Source organism: Ursus arctos, unplaced genomic scaffold, assembly GCF_023065955.2.
Source record: "Ursus arctos isolate Adak ecotype North America unplaced genomic scaffold, UrsArc2.0 scaffold_20, whole genome shotgun sequence".
NCBI classification, from domain to species: domain Eukaryota; kingdom Metazoa; phylum Chordata; class Mammalia; order Carnivora; family Ursidae; genus Ursus; species Ursus arctos.
In genome coordinates, this window is record NW_026622875.1 from 15,212,389 (window position 1) to 15,229,533 (window position 17,145).

General features: G+C 46.4%; 1 protein-coding gene across 1 annotated transcript in view; it reads right to left on the reverse strand.

The window, feature by feature from the left end:
* GYG1 (glycogenin 1) overlaps positions 1-17,145 on the reverse strand; it is a 32,856-nt gene that overhangs the window by 3,354 nt on the left and 12,357 nt on the right. Inside the window, exon 5 of the mRNA XM_026497251.3 lies at positions 12,927-13,053. Coding sequence (XP_026353036.1) covers positions 12,927-13,053 — 127 coding nt within the window. The remainder of the gene's footprint in view (positions 1-12,926; positions 13,054-17,145) is intronic.

Here is a 17,145-nt window from a genome sequence, read left to right on the forward strand (position 1 = left end):
GAACACGAGTTGAAACCATTAGTGGATTCTGAGCGCTGACAAAAAGATCGGCAGCACTTTGTTCTGAAGCCCTAACGATGCACCTTCCACTAGAAGTAGTGGTTAGAAAAGAACCTGAGGGGCGCCTGGGTGGCTCAGTCGTTAAGCGTCTGCCTTCGGCTCAGGGCGTGATCCCGGCGTTCTGGGATCGAGCCCCACATCAGGCTCCTCCGCTATGAGCCTGCTTCTTCCTCTCCCACTCCCCCTGCTTGTGTTCCCTCTCTCGCTGGCTGTCTCTATCTCTGTTGAATAAATAAATAAAATCTTTAAAAAAAAAAAAAAAGAAAACAACCTGAGCTCACTGAAAAAATGTTGACATATATTTGAAATTATTCAGTTGGATGTTAAATATATACAAAAACCCAAAAGGAGCAGTGGGTCAGTGCAAGAACCAGAACACGATCCACGGCGGGAGGAGAGGCACGACCACTTGGAAAACCATTTGCTATTACCCAGCGACACGGCAAACGCTCGCAGCTCCGACCTGAAGCTCAGCCCCCAGGCGCAGAGCCGGCGGAAACCCTGACGCGCGAGCAACGGAGAGCACGCTCACGGCAGCGGCGCTGTTTGAAACGGTCGCAACGACAAACACCCAAACGACCGTGTCTTAGATTAAGCTTGTTCAGCAAGCGGTCACTCCTCCCCCATCTCCACAGGAGGAGCACGCGTTCGGCCTCCCTGATAACCGGGCGCGCTCACAGAACTTGCCTTCGCCGGTGAAACGTGGGAGGAAGTGACGGTGTGTCTTAAAAAGTACGTAAATAAATAAAATAAAAAGCCCTGCTTGTTTCTGGCCCCTCTCTCTGCGGGATCTCGGTCAGCAGAAGAGCGGATGAGACCCACGGAGCGGATGTGGGTCAAACCCGTGTCCCGGCTCCGAACCTTGCTGAGACCATCAGAGCCGCGCCAGCCGATCCACCAACACGTGAGCAAGAAATAGAGACCCACTGTTGAAGGCCACTGAGATTCTATGCTCGTTTGTCCATTTTGTCATTTTTAAAGGACAACTTCTGGTATATTCAGATCATGGAATACAATAACGGCAGTGAAAATAAACGAACTATAGCCACACACATCATGTAGCAAATGGATGAATTTTTTAAACATGCTGAAAAATTTGAGGTAGAAATTCATATATATGAATCCACTTACATAGGGCAAAACAAAAAAAGTACTGTTTAAAGAGTAGAAGAGTAGAAAACTGGGGACACCTGGGTGGCTCAGTGGGTGGGGCATCTGCCTTCAGTTCAGGTCATGGTCCCAGGGTCCTGGGATCGAGTCCTGCACTGGGTTCCCTGCTCAGTGGAGAGTCTGCTTCTCCCTTTCGCTCTCCCTCTGCTTCTCCTCCTGCTCATGCTCGCTCTCTCTCTCTCTCTCAAATGAATAAAATCTTTAAAAAAAATAAAGGGTAGAAAACTGTAATCAATACATGTGTCATGATGTTGGTTATCTCTGGGGGAAAGGGGAAGCCATGATGGGGAAGGGACAGACAAGACAGCTTCTAAGGTACTGGTTATGTTCCGTTTCTTAACCTGGATTAAAAGAACAACAACACCACATTTTTTATATATACCCTTTTGTATATATACTATATTTCATAATAATTTCTTAGAGTAAGAGTTAAGAGTGGCCCTATTCTGGCTGGGAGGAAATCTATGTACATAAAACCAAATAATAAAGGTGAATACAAATGCCAAAAGAAAGATGGGAGCAGTGGGTGCTCCGGGAATGCAAAGGCAGGGCGGTCACGAAAGGTAGGTTCCATGGGGCAAAGACTTAAAGCTTGTACAACAGACAGGAGCTGGCGAGCTGGTGATACAGAGAACTCTAAGCAGGGGGAGAGCCAGTATCAGGTGAGCGTATGTGAGTTAGACCGAGGGTACTCCCACTGCAGCCAAAGAGGAAACTGATAGGGAAAGGAAAAGTGGGACAGATCCTTGGGTGTTGGGTTCAAGCATTAGATTTTAGTGGATTTATCCGAGAGGCAACCAAAGTAGTTGAACGTGATGTACAGATTGACATAATGCAAACTATTCATGTAACCTTAACAATCTTTTGAAGTTTTGGGGTTTTTTGGAGGGTTTGTTTGTTTTAATGCCAGAGACCTATTACATAGCTATCATTAGCTGAGAGTTTCCTACATTTGGGACCCCCAATTTTTTTTTTAAGATTTTTTTTTTATTCATTTGTCAGGGAGAAAGAGTGAGCAAGTGAGAGCATGCACAAGCCAGGGGAGAGAGAGGGGAGCTGAGCAGGGAGCCCGATGCGGGGCTCGATCCCAGGACCTCAGGGTCACGACCTGAGCCGAAGGCAGACGCTTAACCGACTGAGCCACCCAGGCGTCCTGGGCCCAAACTGTGAAGGACGTGATTGGGAACAATAACAGTCTGGCAAAGGCAGGTCTTACTAACGTGCTAACGGAGGCTCCTAGAGGCCAGTGAGTCACCCGGAGCCATATCGCCGTGAGGCGGCAGAAAAGGGATTTGGCGCAGTTCTGCCTCTGCAGCCTGCGCTCTTGCCAGTCCTACCATGCTGCCACTCCAAAAGTATGCAAGAAAAACAGAGCCTACCGCAAATTTCCTCCTAAGACGGACGGCCACTACCACAGCGCCGTTCTTCTGAAAATGAAGTCAACACCGGACATCCCCAAGCTGACTCTTCATTGTATTTTACACACACGCACACACACGCACACAAGTACTCTCAATTTCATCATTAAAAGGATAATGCTCAAGATTTGTGCAGACAGGGCTATTAATTAAATAAGCAACTGTTACATACAGTCAGTGCAGGACCCCAAAGATTTCCCCCCAAACAGGGAACGGAGTCATGTAACATAAGATAAGAAACAGCAGCACAAACAGGGCAAGGAGTCAAGGCTACCAGGGCAATGCCGACTCGAGGGGCTACGGAAACGCCAAGGCAGGTGGGGATTTTCAGGAGAGGCTTTGTGCAGGAAGTGGGGTGCAGAGAAGACCTGGGAAAGACGGCAAGGTGAAGGTAACAGCCTTCGACAAACGTTCTAGTGCTGATGGGGGAACCCATCCTAGAGACCGGACACTTGCGTGCGTTTTGGGGGGTGGCAGGCACTACGTCATCTGTAATACAAACGTGCCTGTGAGCGCAACAGAGCACACGCTTCCACCTTCTCAGACATCCCTCCCCCCGATTCATCTTGCCCGCAGCAAGACTACTTGCTCGCTCCTCCTAGAAGACGACTGGCCGGTAAACTTCAATCCTAATACGAATGTCCTACGGTCGTTATAGGAGAGGTAACAGTACTAATTAAAATACACTAAAATGTGAATATAGCATAAACTCTCTTCCTTTCTAACCTGCTTCCCGACAGTTTGCAGACGATTAAACAGGAGTCACGTTAATAGCTGACATCCATTTACTACTTACATGTCCCAGGCACTGGTTAACAACTGCATGGTTTATAACCCAGTTAATCTCCAAAACAACTATGTGAGGAAACCGAGGCATGAAGCAGTTCCCGAACTTGTCTAGGTTCACATGGCTGGTGAGTGACAGGGCTGGGATTCCACGGAGGCAGCCTGGTTCCAGAGCCAAGGTTCTTAACCACAACTAGGCTGTTACTGAAAGACACTCCCAGAATTAGAAGGACATCATCTGAGAGGGACATCTGTTACTTCAGAGATTAAGTCCCTGCCTACAGACGGTCAGTCTGAAAAGTGGAAAGGATGTGTCTAATGAGCCCTGGAAATACTCCAGATATAGTCAAGGACAGAGCAAGAAAGTAACCACTAGGAAAGAAAGCTGCAAAGCAAGCAACTTAGCACTGCCTAAGAAAGACTGTGTCCAGAGGGTTCAGCTTGCACAAAGGTAAGGGAAAGGTGGGGAGAACAAGAAACGGAATGTGGTGCTTAGGACCAACGGCTGACCCCTATGTGGACTGTGCTAGACAGTGTCTAAGGGCCACCCCAGCTCCTCTCCAGCACCTCACTCCATGAACTGGGCCTTTAAAGCTCAGCAGAGGGAGGGCACAGTGGTCCAGCCCACTGCAGAGCTGCGAACACCTCCCAGGGACACAGACCGTCCGTCTCTGCAGGCGGCAGGAGCGGACACTTCGGCCTCTGGTTCTGTCTGTGCCCCAAGGTGGCTCAGGGGCCACCACAACCTCCGGTTACAGACCATCCCATGGGGCTCAATGCCTTCCCCTTGCATGTCAACAGAACACCATCTGGTCACAGTCCACAGCCTGCATTTCACTGTGGCTCAGGCCAGGGCTCCGTCTTCGTGAAGCCATGATCGCTGAATGTCTCTTTAATCTACATCACTGATCCCTCTGTGGCCAGAGGACGGGTCCTTGTTCCTCAGGATTACCTTCTTTACCTATTCTGTCATAACAAAAACTGTGTCCGTGGCAGAGTCCTTTCATAGATAGGGCAGTCTGAGTTTGAAGAAAGTCCTTGATAAGCCTGTTTGGGGTAGAAATGGAGATCATAAGGGCTCCTAAATGTGGATGGATCTGCCCTTTGTGCCCGAAGTCGAGGAATTCCTTGGTGCAAGATGAGGGGAAGGACAAGGGGTGGGCAGGATTGTGGAGACACGACGTAACCGCCCAACAGCTACCCAAATTTCAGCAAAAACAAATGCATAATGTGACTTGGTTTCTATTGCAGCTGGGGTACTGAGGGCAGGCCAGAAAGAGCTCATGAGGATTCAGAAGTGTGACGGCAGAGAGATGCAGGAGAGAGGAAGTGGAAAGATGGGGCATACAGTAGTCATGCGCAGGCTTCAGAGGTCATGAGTTCAAGGCCATGGTTAGCCCTACTTCTGCACAGTGAAGAACGGGAACTTTTTTTTTTTTTTTTTTTTTTAAGGTATGAAGGTATTGCTTTAACCTAACTGCCACACACCAAACCGATTTATGGAAATGAGTTGGGGTAGGAGAAGAACAAGTTTTAGAGCAAGGATTCTTTATGAGAAGCACAGGCCTGGATGAGTCACTGCACGTGGAAGGTTCTGGCCAGCCCACAGGCCCTCTGAGGGTGGGAGGATGGGGGCAGGGCGCAAAGTAAGGCAGCTGCTAAGTGGGAGACATGGGACTCTGATGGGACGGTGGGAGGGAAAAGAAGACAGACTTGCAGTTTTGCATAAGGTAGTCATACACGACGGGTTCTGGAAATCACCTAGGGCTGCCCTTGGCTTGATACAGGGGTACTGTTAGGCCTCACACTGGCCACCTTCTATGAAGATGTGTGTGTCATATGGGTAAAACTATACAACTACACTCTAACTGTACAAGCAGAATATTTACACAGCAAAACAGCCTGTAGGGCTTGCTCTATTAGCTTTCATAATAAAACAGTTTGCAAAAAAGATGAGCAAAAGGTCTCACTGTTTTTGTATCTACAATTTCAATTAATGTAGATATGAATTTCATGTAATTATTTTTGTCTTAATCCTGCTCCCTGAGGAATGTTTTTAAAAATCATTTTCTATCATTTTAATCAATTCTACTCTTCAATTTTTTTTAATTAAATTTTATTTATTTTTTTATTAAGTACGCTCCAAGCCTAGCATGGAGCCCAACACAGGGCTTGAACTCATGACCCCAAGATTGAGACCTGAGCAGAGATCAAGAGTTGGACGCTTAACCAACTGAGCCACACCCAGGCACGCCAACCACTTTTCAGTTATTTATGAAAATCCAAAATAACCATATCAAAACGAAATAAGTAAGAGAACAGGTCACAAAAGGGAAATTACTTTTTTGCTTAAAAGAATATTTTAGCCTAAATGCAAATTCGGGGATATTCCTTAGAGAAGGTAAACTCAGGATATCTTTCTCGTTCTGGCTCTCTCTCACCAAAGGCCACAAACAGGTACCAGCCAGAATTTACGCTGTGCCTGGCTAAAGGCGAAATAGTTAGCGGACAAATAAGAAAGGGAATTACTGATGTCAAAAGGTAAAGTTCAACTGACCTCAACCCAGAACAAGGATAACGAGAAGATTCACTGACTCACTGCCTGATTTATCCACCAAATTACTAGCCAGGAATAAAAAAACAAAAAACAAAAAATAAAACAACACTGGGTACATATTACAATTGTCTCTAAATTACTAAGAGCCATTCATTCTGACCCAGTAATGGGGATTTGTCTCAGCTTGCATACATCTCTTAAAATAAGTGTTCTAATTTTAACTTGATAGAATCTCAAAAGAGACGTCCAGATCACAAGACATAGTTTGAACCTGAGCCAGCAATAATACTGCTTATGTTAGCCGTTAAAATAATCCCTGTGACCTGATGTTACCAAAAGATCAGATAGAATTTTCATGACCAGTTCAGCAGCTGGTAACGTGTGGATGAGACTACAGAAGTGTTCAGAATGGAAAGGGAACGACCCCGTGACAGCGCACACAGGAGCCATTTTACGTCTCACAAAGCAATTTGTGTGTGATGTTCAATTAGGCACCAAGAAGAAACACAGCACGGCCTGTGAGACCTTTCTCCGGGAATCGTGGCCGCAGTGGCCAACCGTCCTCCACCCACCTCAGCGGCTCATGTTCTCTGGCGCATGGCCACTCGCTCCTGCTCCTCGGCCTCACTCTCCTGCACAGCCCCTTCCTCTACCACCAGTCAGCCACCTTTCCCCGCTCACCCCCCAAATTCCTCCTCTTACCCACTCACTCACGATCTACACCAAGGATCACGAGCACAAGGGGTGGCTGGCCACGCAGAGGAGGAGTGGGTCTGCAGTCGGGACCATGGAGCACAAGTGAGTACATGTCGCATCGCCAGAAGACGGCTGCTACCCAGCAGCAAAGAACGGTGGCCACCAGGGACGCCCCTGATTTTTGCCTTTCAAGCTAAATGACCTCCCCGATCATGCCCCGGAAATCAGAACAACATCGGTACTCAAACGTGGACTTTAATCACCTAGACGAGGACCTAGCCAAGTGCTTCCCCTACCAGGATGGCCTGTCCTCACAGAGGAGGCCAAGGAAACCCCATGTCTCCAGGCCACCATGGAGACTTTCCTGGGGACAGCCTGTCACTCTCAGTCCGTCCTGGCTGACTGCTTGCTCATTCACTCACTCAACCAAAAAATACACCCAGCTACCGTCATCTGGGTCTTCCCTGCATGTTACAGGACGAACTGTCCTGCTTCTTACCTGACAGCAACCCCTCCACTTGCGCACACGTCCCCTTCCAGCTACTCTCGGCCGGACCAGTTCTCTGCATCGTTACTGCGCTCGCCCTCGCGCTTCTCGGTCATTCCCATCAGCACACCGTTGCTGTACCTTCTCCCACCCTCCAAAAAACCGCCTCCGCTACCCTCTCTGGATCCTATATCCCTATCTAGCTACCAGCCCATGTCTCTGTGCCCTCCTAAAGAAAACGCTTCAGAAGCGTTGTCTACACTCACGGCCTCCGATTCTCTGTTCCCCTGGACCCACTTCTATCAGGCTTCCTCCCACCACTCCACCAGGCATGCTCTTGTCAAGGTCACCCAGTGACCTCCGCACTCCAGGTCGGTGCCAATGCTCAACAGCGTCTGACACAGACGGGCCCCTCCCTCCCCTGGGAACGTGTTCTCTGGCTGGCTGGTGCAGCACCTCACTTTCTTGGGTCTCCTCTGGCCTTACTGTTCTCTGTCTCGGGGCCCTGCTCCACATTTTCCTGTTTTAGGGCTCAGTTTTCTGGACTCTTCTATCACAGTCACTCTCTGGGTTCCATCATCCTGTCTCATGGCTATAACCAGCACTTCCATGCTGACGCTCCCATAGGTCTGTCTCACCCAGACCTCTCTCCTCAACTCCCCACTCTCACATCTACTTATCGAGCTCCCATTTTCACTAGGATGCTTCACAGGCCCCTCAAACTTACTACATCCCAAACTGGATACATTCAATCCATCTCTGGTCAAATGCTGCCCCCACAAACCTGCTTGCCCCCATTTTTCCCATCTTAGGAAATGGCAACTCCTTTACTCCAATTGCTTAAGGTCCCAAACCTGTAACAGTCACTGGACATCTTTCTCCAAATATCTGATTTTTTTTTCCAAAAGAAGTTGAAAATCTAGGTTTCATGTGAAACCCTGATTTTTAAGCATTGGCACCTGAGTGAAAGAAGAAGACAACTACGTAAGGAAGACAAAACAAACGTGTGGGGCAAACAGAGCCCGCAGCCCACCCGTCTGAGATGCAGAGGAAGGCAGGTCTTCCACTCAGCCCACACGCCTTTCCCCTCCCACGAACTCCACCTCCTCCTGGGGGCGTCTGTCACTCAGACCTCTGCCCCGGGACGCCCCTCGTGCCCTTCTGGCCCACTGTCAGGGCGCCTCTAATGGCTGGGCTGGGTCTGATGCGGAAGCTTTCCCCTCGGTGGTAAGGGATGAGGTAGGGGAGTGGGACAGGTGGCAGTCAGAACAGAGGACACACTGCCTGATAAAGAGAGAGGAGGTCGGAACGACCAGACGGCCATGCTGGCCACTGGGGGCCCTGGGGTCCAACAGGCATTGCTGACACCCATGAAGGAGGAACAAGACGGCCGGGCAACCACTGCTGGATTCTTCTCCCATGCTCAAATCATGATGGACTGTGCCACGTGACATCCGGGCCACCCTCCACATGTGGGAAGTCGCGGACTGATTAGACTAGAGCTCTCTCACTCAGCTGTGCGCCCTCTGCGTGCTGTGGGCCTGCAACCAAGCCAACGGGTGAGTGTTCAAACAGATGGCTGAGGAAATCAGACGGATCCCAACTACACGGCCTCAGGGTTTTAGGTGAAGATGTTAAGAGTGTGACAGTAATGAACACAGAAAGGCTATGGCTTCGGTGACAATAGTCACGGTGGGGAGCTGGACCCAAGGGCATCTCAGGGGTCAAGGAAAAAAAAAACCAGTCAAATCAGAAATACACCAGAACAACAGAATTCAGGATGTGGAAGGCTCATTTCATTTTTGGAAAATATTGATTTTAAAGAGGTTTGATAAGGTCCTAGTGAATAAGCCACATTCCTGAAAAAGAAACAGTGGATACAAATACCCTTAGAAGAATTTAAAGCAGTAAGCAAATGGAGACAAATCTTTTAGGTTTCTAGACCCACTTTCTAAAACTAGACCAGGCCAGGTCCCAGACCATATCTGAACTCAAGTAAAAAGATAAAGTAAAAATATTTTGAAATTATTTGGTAAAACAAGCTCTGTTGTCAATAGGGCTAATTAATTTGTACGGTGATTTGAAGCAATACCGCAGAACGCTTTCTCTTTGCTTTGGGCCCATTTTATATGGCACAAAATGCCATACACAGCTTTTAGTTAGTAGGTAGAATAAAAAGCTAAAATGGAGCTAAACGACTGATTTTAAAAAAGGCTGATGAGATTTTTGCCTAGCACTACGCACAAGCCAGATTCTAAACTATGTGAATAAAATAGGCCTTCTAGACGAAGAAAGCCGAAAAGAAACTAGTGTTTGACTAAAAGCCTGCTAGTTCCTAAACACGATGCTAGGCACTTTCGGAAATATTATTTCATTAAGAAATGCATTTATGAACTTGTTTCCCAATTCATACATTACCTTAAATTCAATTCCCAATTTCTCAATTCACAAATTACCTTAAAAGTTACTAAACCAAGCATTTTAGCTCTCAAATTATGTTGTGTTAAAGAGGATCTTCTATTAAAGAAAACAGCACTAATTTTGTTTTTCAGAAGCGATGTTCGAGTATTCATTCAAAGTGATAGAACTATTAAGTGTTTCCTTTAGGCCTTGTTCTAGCCAAATGGTACGGAGAGAAAGGCATTAGAGATGCCGCCTTCATGGCTCAAATTCATGCCAAATACGATTCATCTGAGGCCATCCTTCAGCGAAAACTTCACATGAAACAGCAATGCTACGCTAAGTGCTGCATGTGTTTTAAGATATCCACGGTTCTAAGATTCCGGGGCATCTAAATACCGCCTTGGGACCTCATGGCCCATGGTTGCTTGGAGCTGGTAAGACACATTCTCACTTGTTCCGCCAAGCCCAAGTTGCTCTGAACCACTCCGCGGTCTCTACCTGCCACCCCCCACCCGCTGTCCTAGGGAAGGCCAGCACGCCACACGGCCACTGAGATCTGGAGACCCCTAAGGTGATTCTGAGCCCAGCAACGGAGCGCCACATGCATGCTGAGCTCCCAGGGGTCCGCAGGGCAATCTGTGCAGTAGCTATGGTGGCCCAAATGTCCACGATCGTCTACTTCAGCTTAAAAGATCTGGGTCACAATTTTACATTCACTTGAAACAAAAAAGGAATAGAACTGTCTTTTTAGCCCTTCCCAATTGTATGAAAAATGTCTCCGGAAATGGATCTCTGCAAGAAAAACAAAAGCATTTTCTGGCAGAGGGAAAGGAAAAAGGAGTTCTTTGATGGGGTTTCAATATTCCCAGACAGGCAGGGATGGGGGGAGACAGAGCAGCTCTCTGCGAAGTCTTATCAGAGAAGCGTGGAGCGGACACCCCCTGAGGGCGGGCCGCCCAGAAGCAGCAGGAGCTCCTGTGGGGCCCCGGGCCAGGCACGGCAGCCAACGGAGGGGGCCGCTCCGACCTCCCCAGTGCGTCACCTACTCTACGGTTACGGCAGCACACCAAGGAGATTTCCAAAATTAGCACAGATTTGTTGAGCCGGGAAGAAGAAACCAACCTCACCATTTTGGTCATTCAGATCTCAAACTGTTTTTCTGGGAAATTCATTCAGAGGATACAAAAATAACTGGGTTCCTGAGAGAGGAGGCCCTCGTTCTGGCAAATAAGTCTATCTCCCCCCCGCCGCGCCCCAAACACCTGAGCTCGGCTCTACCTGCTTCTTGTTTTTGTCAAACAAAATAAATGCAAGCAGTGTCTGCGCAAATCAGGCGATCACTGCAAGGTGCAGTGTGTTCGATGTTGGTGTTACGGTGAAAATCAGATGGAGTCTAAATGAACCAGAGGCGAGACAGTTGCTAGGCACTGGAGGCCACATGACATGAAAAACACAAACCTCCAAACACTAGGTTGACTCTGTTTGGGAACTGAAACCAACTGGAAGGAGATCAGATTCACGTCTCCCCAGCACATTCATCCCGGGACATGTGCTCACTGAGCAGAATTAAGTGGAAGGGTGGGGAGAACTGCTCACACTACTACTAATCATTCTTTCTCCTCCCCCCTCCCATCTTTTTGCTTGCTCAACGGAGTCTAGTCAATTACATTAGCCAACCGCCCTATTATCACAAATTCAGTTCCAGGGGATCAAACTATCATGGTCTGTGGGAGCTCAGTTCAAAGCTGCAGGGTTATAGTTATGAGGCAATAAGAATGAAAAGAATCAGGCCCACATCTTCAAGCAAGACAGGCTGGTACTTGACAAGGCCAAGGACAGAGTGGCCAAAAAAAAAAAAAAAAAAGTTTCTCTAAATCCACCCCTTGATAGTGAATCCTGTTCTATTTGTGTTACCCGGGCGACAGTTGGTATATTTGAGAGTTTGCCTGTTTCATTCTAGAGAGGGAAGACAATCAAGAGGCTATAATATGTCAGAGACATATGCCAAGAGAACAGTTAGGGAGGAAAGAACACAAGACACTTATAATCCTTATCTGGGGGAATGTTGACAGAGTTTGCCCAGAAAAGAACAGAAAAGGAAACACTTCTGCCACAAAAAGCCAGACATGCTCATTATTGTGGTGGGAGACATAAAGAGAAGACTTGGATAATGAAATATGAGGAGTGAAAGGCCCTTTGTTTTCTGCTCTCTCAGGAATGCCCATGCGGGAGACTGCAGCCCAGCCCAACTCAATGAAGAGCTTTGCTGCTCACGGCTGTGTCTCAGGATCAACCTGACAGCTTGGCCTCCGTTCAAGAAACCTGAATCATCATCTTCGTTCAACACAAATGAGTCAGAGGCTAAAGAACAGGGCCTGGGCCCTGTTCAGTGAGACCAGCCCTGCAACTAGGTCGTATTAATTGCTGAATTAGAACCACACTAGCGGGAGTGCCAAACAAGTAATACTGCCAAAAACAAGATGTCCACTGAGCGCTTTATGCCTGTCTGAACTCACTTCATCCTCATGACAACTCTCCGAGGTAGGTCTGGTTTTCCTTGTCATTTTGCATATGAATAAACTGAGGCACAGAGGCTCAGCCACAGAGAAGGTAAATGGCGGAGTGAGAACACACACCTTGCCTTTCTGGCTTCAGAGATCCCTGCTCACTGCTAGACCACCTCTCAAACAAAAAGGACTAATAATCTGACGTTCACTGAGTGCTAAGGGTAGGCCAGGCCCTCTTCTACCCACTTCATAGGACTACCTCTCTTAATGATCCCAATTAGCTTTAGAAGACATGGAGACAGAGAAGTTCAGTAACTAGTCTAACTCCTCCTGAACTAGAAGTTCAGTAACTAGTAACCAACCAGAAGAAGCTGCTCCAGACTGTGAACGGAGGTAGTCCGACTCCACAGCCCCTGCTCTGGACGGGGACGGCACACCGTGGCCAACGCCTTGCTTCATCTCCACAATAACCACGGGGAAAGCCGCTAACATCCTCATTTTGGAGGGACGGGAACTGAAGTGTAGCAGAAGTTGGGTTTGTGCCCACTATGGATTCATGACCATGACACAGGGACGATTCATCAGGGGGTGTGGCACCCCAGGAGCAAATGGGGACCTTTTTCCATAAGGTGGCTGAGTGCCCTCTGGGTTACTCCAAAGTAACTGATAACATCAAGGCCTTTCCCGACTATAGCCATGTTTCTCATAAGAGAAAGACTACCCTCAAAGCTCCCACCTATTATTGACCCCAGAATGACAATGAGGAAACCCCCCCCCCAAATGTTAAATCCCGCTTCCCTGCCCTAACCACCCCCGACAACAGTTAAACCATTTGCACTTACGCTTTAAATGCTGGGAGGTAGGAGTATATAGAAATGCTGCTTAGGTTGTAAATAAATGGCAGGTGTTTTCTGATATCTGTTGTTGCCCAGCTGTTAAAATATGTGTTTAGTAAACCCTGGTCCCCACCTGAAAGAAAAAAAAAAATGAATTACAGTCATCGACTTCAAAGACAGGTCAATAATTTTCATAGAAACACATAACTGGATCTTTAAAAGTAGGTACAGATTCCATTTTTAAAATAAGAAATTCTGTGTTAACCCTACCAAGGACATTTTAGGGGGTGGCCGTTTTCCTGAGTTAATTCGCGAACTCAACAAATGTTTACTGGGCAGCTGCTATGTTTCAGACACTGCGCCAGGCACCGAAGAGTCAACAGGGGGCTAAGAAACGGTCATCACTTCATGAGGGACGGGGCAGGAGGAGGGGGATACACTGGTACCAGCAAATTAGAAGTCAATAAGCATTGTCACAGATGGAGAGGAGAGCAGTGAAGGGCTGGGTGCTACGAGGCATGTGGAAATGGCTCAAGAACACGTGATGTGTCAGGGAAGGCTTCCATGAGGAAGCTGTACTGAAGCCAAGATCGGAGAGGTACACAGGAGTGCTTGACAAATACAGGGGGAGAGGAGGAGGGCAGATGGCGTTTCAGGCAGAACAAACAGCATGTACCAAAGATGTGAGGTGGGCAGGAACACAAAGCTGGAAGGTGGCCTGTGAACGCGGCCTGCGGCATGGGGGAAGGGGTTGCATGGCACTGGGTGGGTCTTAGAGAGGTGGGCATGGACCAGACCACACAGGGTTCAGACTACAGGCTTTATCCCCAGTTAAGAATTTTAGATTTTATGTTAAGAGCTATAGGGGCAGGAGCGGGGGTGGTAAAAAGCATGAGAGAGCAAGCTGGGATAATGGAATAGTTTTCCAGAGCCCCTAACTGTTGGCTCGACAGAGGCCCAGAAAGACACATCACCCTGGTGCATTCTCCTACCACTGACCAAGCCTCTGGGCAGGTCCAGGTCAGTCATCACTGGGACCAAGGTCAGCCACAACCACACAGCACAGTGTCTGCTTAGCCCTTGGGGTTCCTGATCTTTAGGCCTTCCGGAAAGTGACAGCCATGGCCATTCATTCAAAAGAAATTAAAAAAAAATAGAAATAAAAATCTAAACAGCTAAGTGTCTAACCTAAATCATAAACACACAAGTAACCAAACAGATCGATAAGCTACCTCGAAACATACTGTGCTCCATAACCCATGTCCTTTCTGTTTGGGCTCATGAGATTTCAGAAAACATGCACAGAACCAGTCTTTCATACAGCAAAACAGCAGCTTGGGAGGGTGTGTGTATATGTGCATGTGTGCGTGTGTGTGCGCGTGCGCGCGATGTATGGGAGATGGCAGGTAGGGAGAACCCTGCTCTTTTCAAGTGTAAGGCTGCTATACTGAGCAGTTACCTCCCTCTTCCTCAAGACCCAGTTTTCTTCCTAAATACACAACAGGCCCAGTTGGCTATCGTTATTATTTGGTTTTCATTGGTTTTGAAAGAGACTTTAAAAATCTGGAGATTATTTAATATTTGGAACTAAGCAGTAAGATCAAAGCATTCAGTTTGAAGTCCAAATGTACCTTATCCATCCTCTGGGTATCTCATCCTTTCTAAACACCCTCAGTCAACTCCATGGAGCAAAGGCATTCATTGAACAAATGTCTACAGAGCAACTTCTTTGTATTAGGAGGCTAGGATGGGTCCTCATTCCTCAAGGGACAAACAGCTCAACAAAAAATTGAGATTCTACCCTCATAAATTCTAAAGGACAATAAAGACAGTGGCAGGATGTGCTCCACTGCTTACATGAACAAAAACAGAGTTTAGCTATATTGACAACATATTTTCAGACAAAATATTAAATATTAAAGCTAAAACACTGTACCATTCATCAGTAGCTTACTTTGGATTCTACAAAGACACCCCAAATGTGGGCATAAACACTGGTGGTTGAGGTATAGAGGCTCGAAGTCTTACTGATTTCCTTTCACGTATAATCTTCAAAATAAAGGTTGAGGAAACGTTCACAGAAGCTTTATTCATTATAGCACAAAACTGGAAACTGTCCAAATGTCTTTCAACAGGCGTAGGAACGGGACACCTCCATACGACGAAGCATCCCTCAACAATACAAAGGAAAAGACTCCTCCTCCCCACAGCAACTGGGATGGATCTCAAGAGAATTACGCTACGTGAAAACAATCCAGTCCTAAAGTTATAAAGATAGAGAAGAGATTTGTGGTTGTCAGGGGTCGAGGAGGGGGAGCGAGTCAGAGAGAAGCAGCCATAGCTACAAGAGTAGCATGAGGGGTCCCTGTGACGGAATGGTTTTGTCTCGACTGTGGTGGTGGTCACACCAAACTACACACGTAATAACACTGCACAGAAAACCCACATGCAGACACAAACACGACCGTAAAACTCTTAAAACGGCTGAAATCTGAATAGAGCTCATGGATTGTATCCGTGTCCATTTCTGGGCTGTAGAACTATGTGAGATGTTAGCACTGGGGAAACTGGGTGAAGGATCCACGGGAACTTTCTGTATTGTTTCTTACAACTGCGTGTGTATCTACTGTTCTCTCAAAAATAAAGAATTTTGAAAGTCTGAGGATTAATGTGCTTAAAATGCAAAATATAATCAAGAACTGTTAGCCATTAGATTCTAAATTCTGCAAGGACAGAGACTATGGCTTTTTGCTTACTACTGTAATTCTAAGCACATAGCAGAATGCCTTACACATACATAAATTACTTGTAGAATGAATGCAAAAAACTTGAAGATGTTCTGTAATAGCAGAAAAGGTGAAAAAAATGTGAATATTCCACCAGAGGAATGGTTAGTATATTATGATACTAACCACTTGTAGGAATATTATTTAGCCATTAAAACTAAGAGCTATAAAGACCATCAGTCCACCATGAAATATAAAGATACACAGTGACAGACATCGTTATCGTAACTAAAAACATGAATATTCATACTGGAAGAAAATAAACAAAACAAGAGTAACTGTATAAGGACACTGGTGTTACAGATGTGCTCTCCCTGACTTTTCCTTAGTACAGCTGAATTATTTTTATAATTCAAAATAATAATGATGAGGAACAAGAATGAGATTGTGACAAGATGTTTTCTAAATATTCTTTACCTGTAAATTTTCATTATGAAATATACTATCAAAACAAAAATATATGTGTAGTTTATAAAGCATATTAATTATAAAACTCTACCCAATACCCAATTTAAGAACTCAAATGTTATCAACACTGTTTAAATTCTGTGTGGACTCCTTAATCCAATCCCACTGCTCCTCCCCCAAAAGTAACTATTAATGGTGAATTTTGTTTGTAATGGTCTAGATTTCTTGGTTTTCATATATATATATATCTCCCCAGACAACAGGCATAGTTTCACTCATTTCTGAACTTTGGAAAATTGGGCATCATGCTATATATATTTTTCTATTTTTTTTTTTTTTTTAGTGCCACATTAGAAGACCTTTTCAAAATTAAGCAATTCCACTGAAAAGAACTACGGATCACATGTAGGACAATGAAGAAATCTAATTCCGTGAAGGTCAGAATAGTAGTTGTAAACCAGAACTTCCCGATCAGACAGGATGATCCCGGGAAACAGGAGTCAGAGCTGTTGATCCCTCAAAGCCCCTGGCCAGCTGCCCCTGGCCACCAAAGGCTGTTTCCGTCTACCCTCAGGTACCCTACAAACCTCCTCGGTCCCTCAGCCGTGTGCCACAGCAGGGCTGAGCAGCACTGGTGGGACAGGAAACAAGCAAGAGGTAAAACGAGCAGGGAAGACCTGTGGGTCAGTTGTACGCATTCAACCGGCAAATCCTTGGACCTCTGGAGCGGACAGCACAGAGCATAGAAGTTCCACGGCCTCCAACCTCATTATGTGACTACCGACGGTCAACTTCGAGGCCAAAATTGTGGATTAAAAATAGAATTAAACATCACCTGAAAGTCTGTAGCTTTTTACGTAATTTTTACGTTTCAAACACCTTTTTCCAAATGCACAATTCCACGTTTCAAGGTCAGGCAAATGTTTTAACTTCATCAGAAAAATCTATATGTAACGTTAGCAATACCGTCTTTTTAGAAGTCCCTCAATTAGAGCACAAGTCAAAGCAGAATGCAAATCTAAGCATGCCTG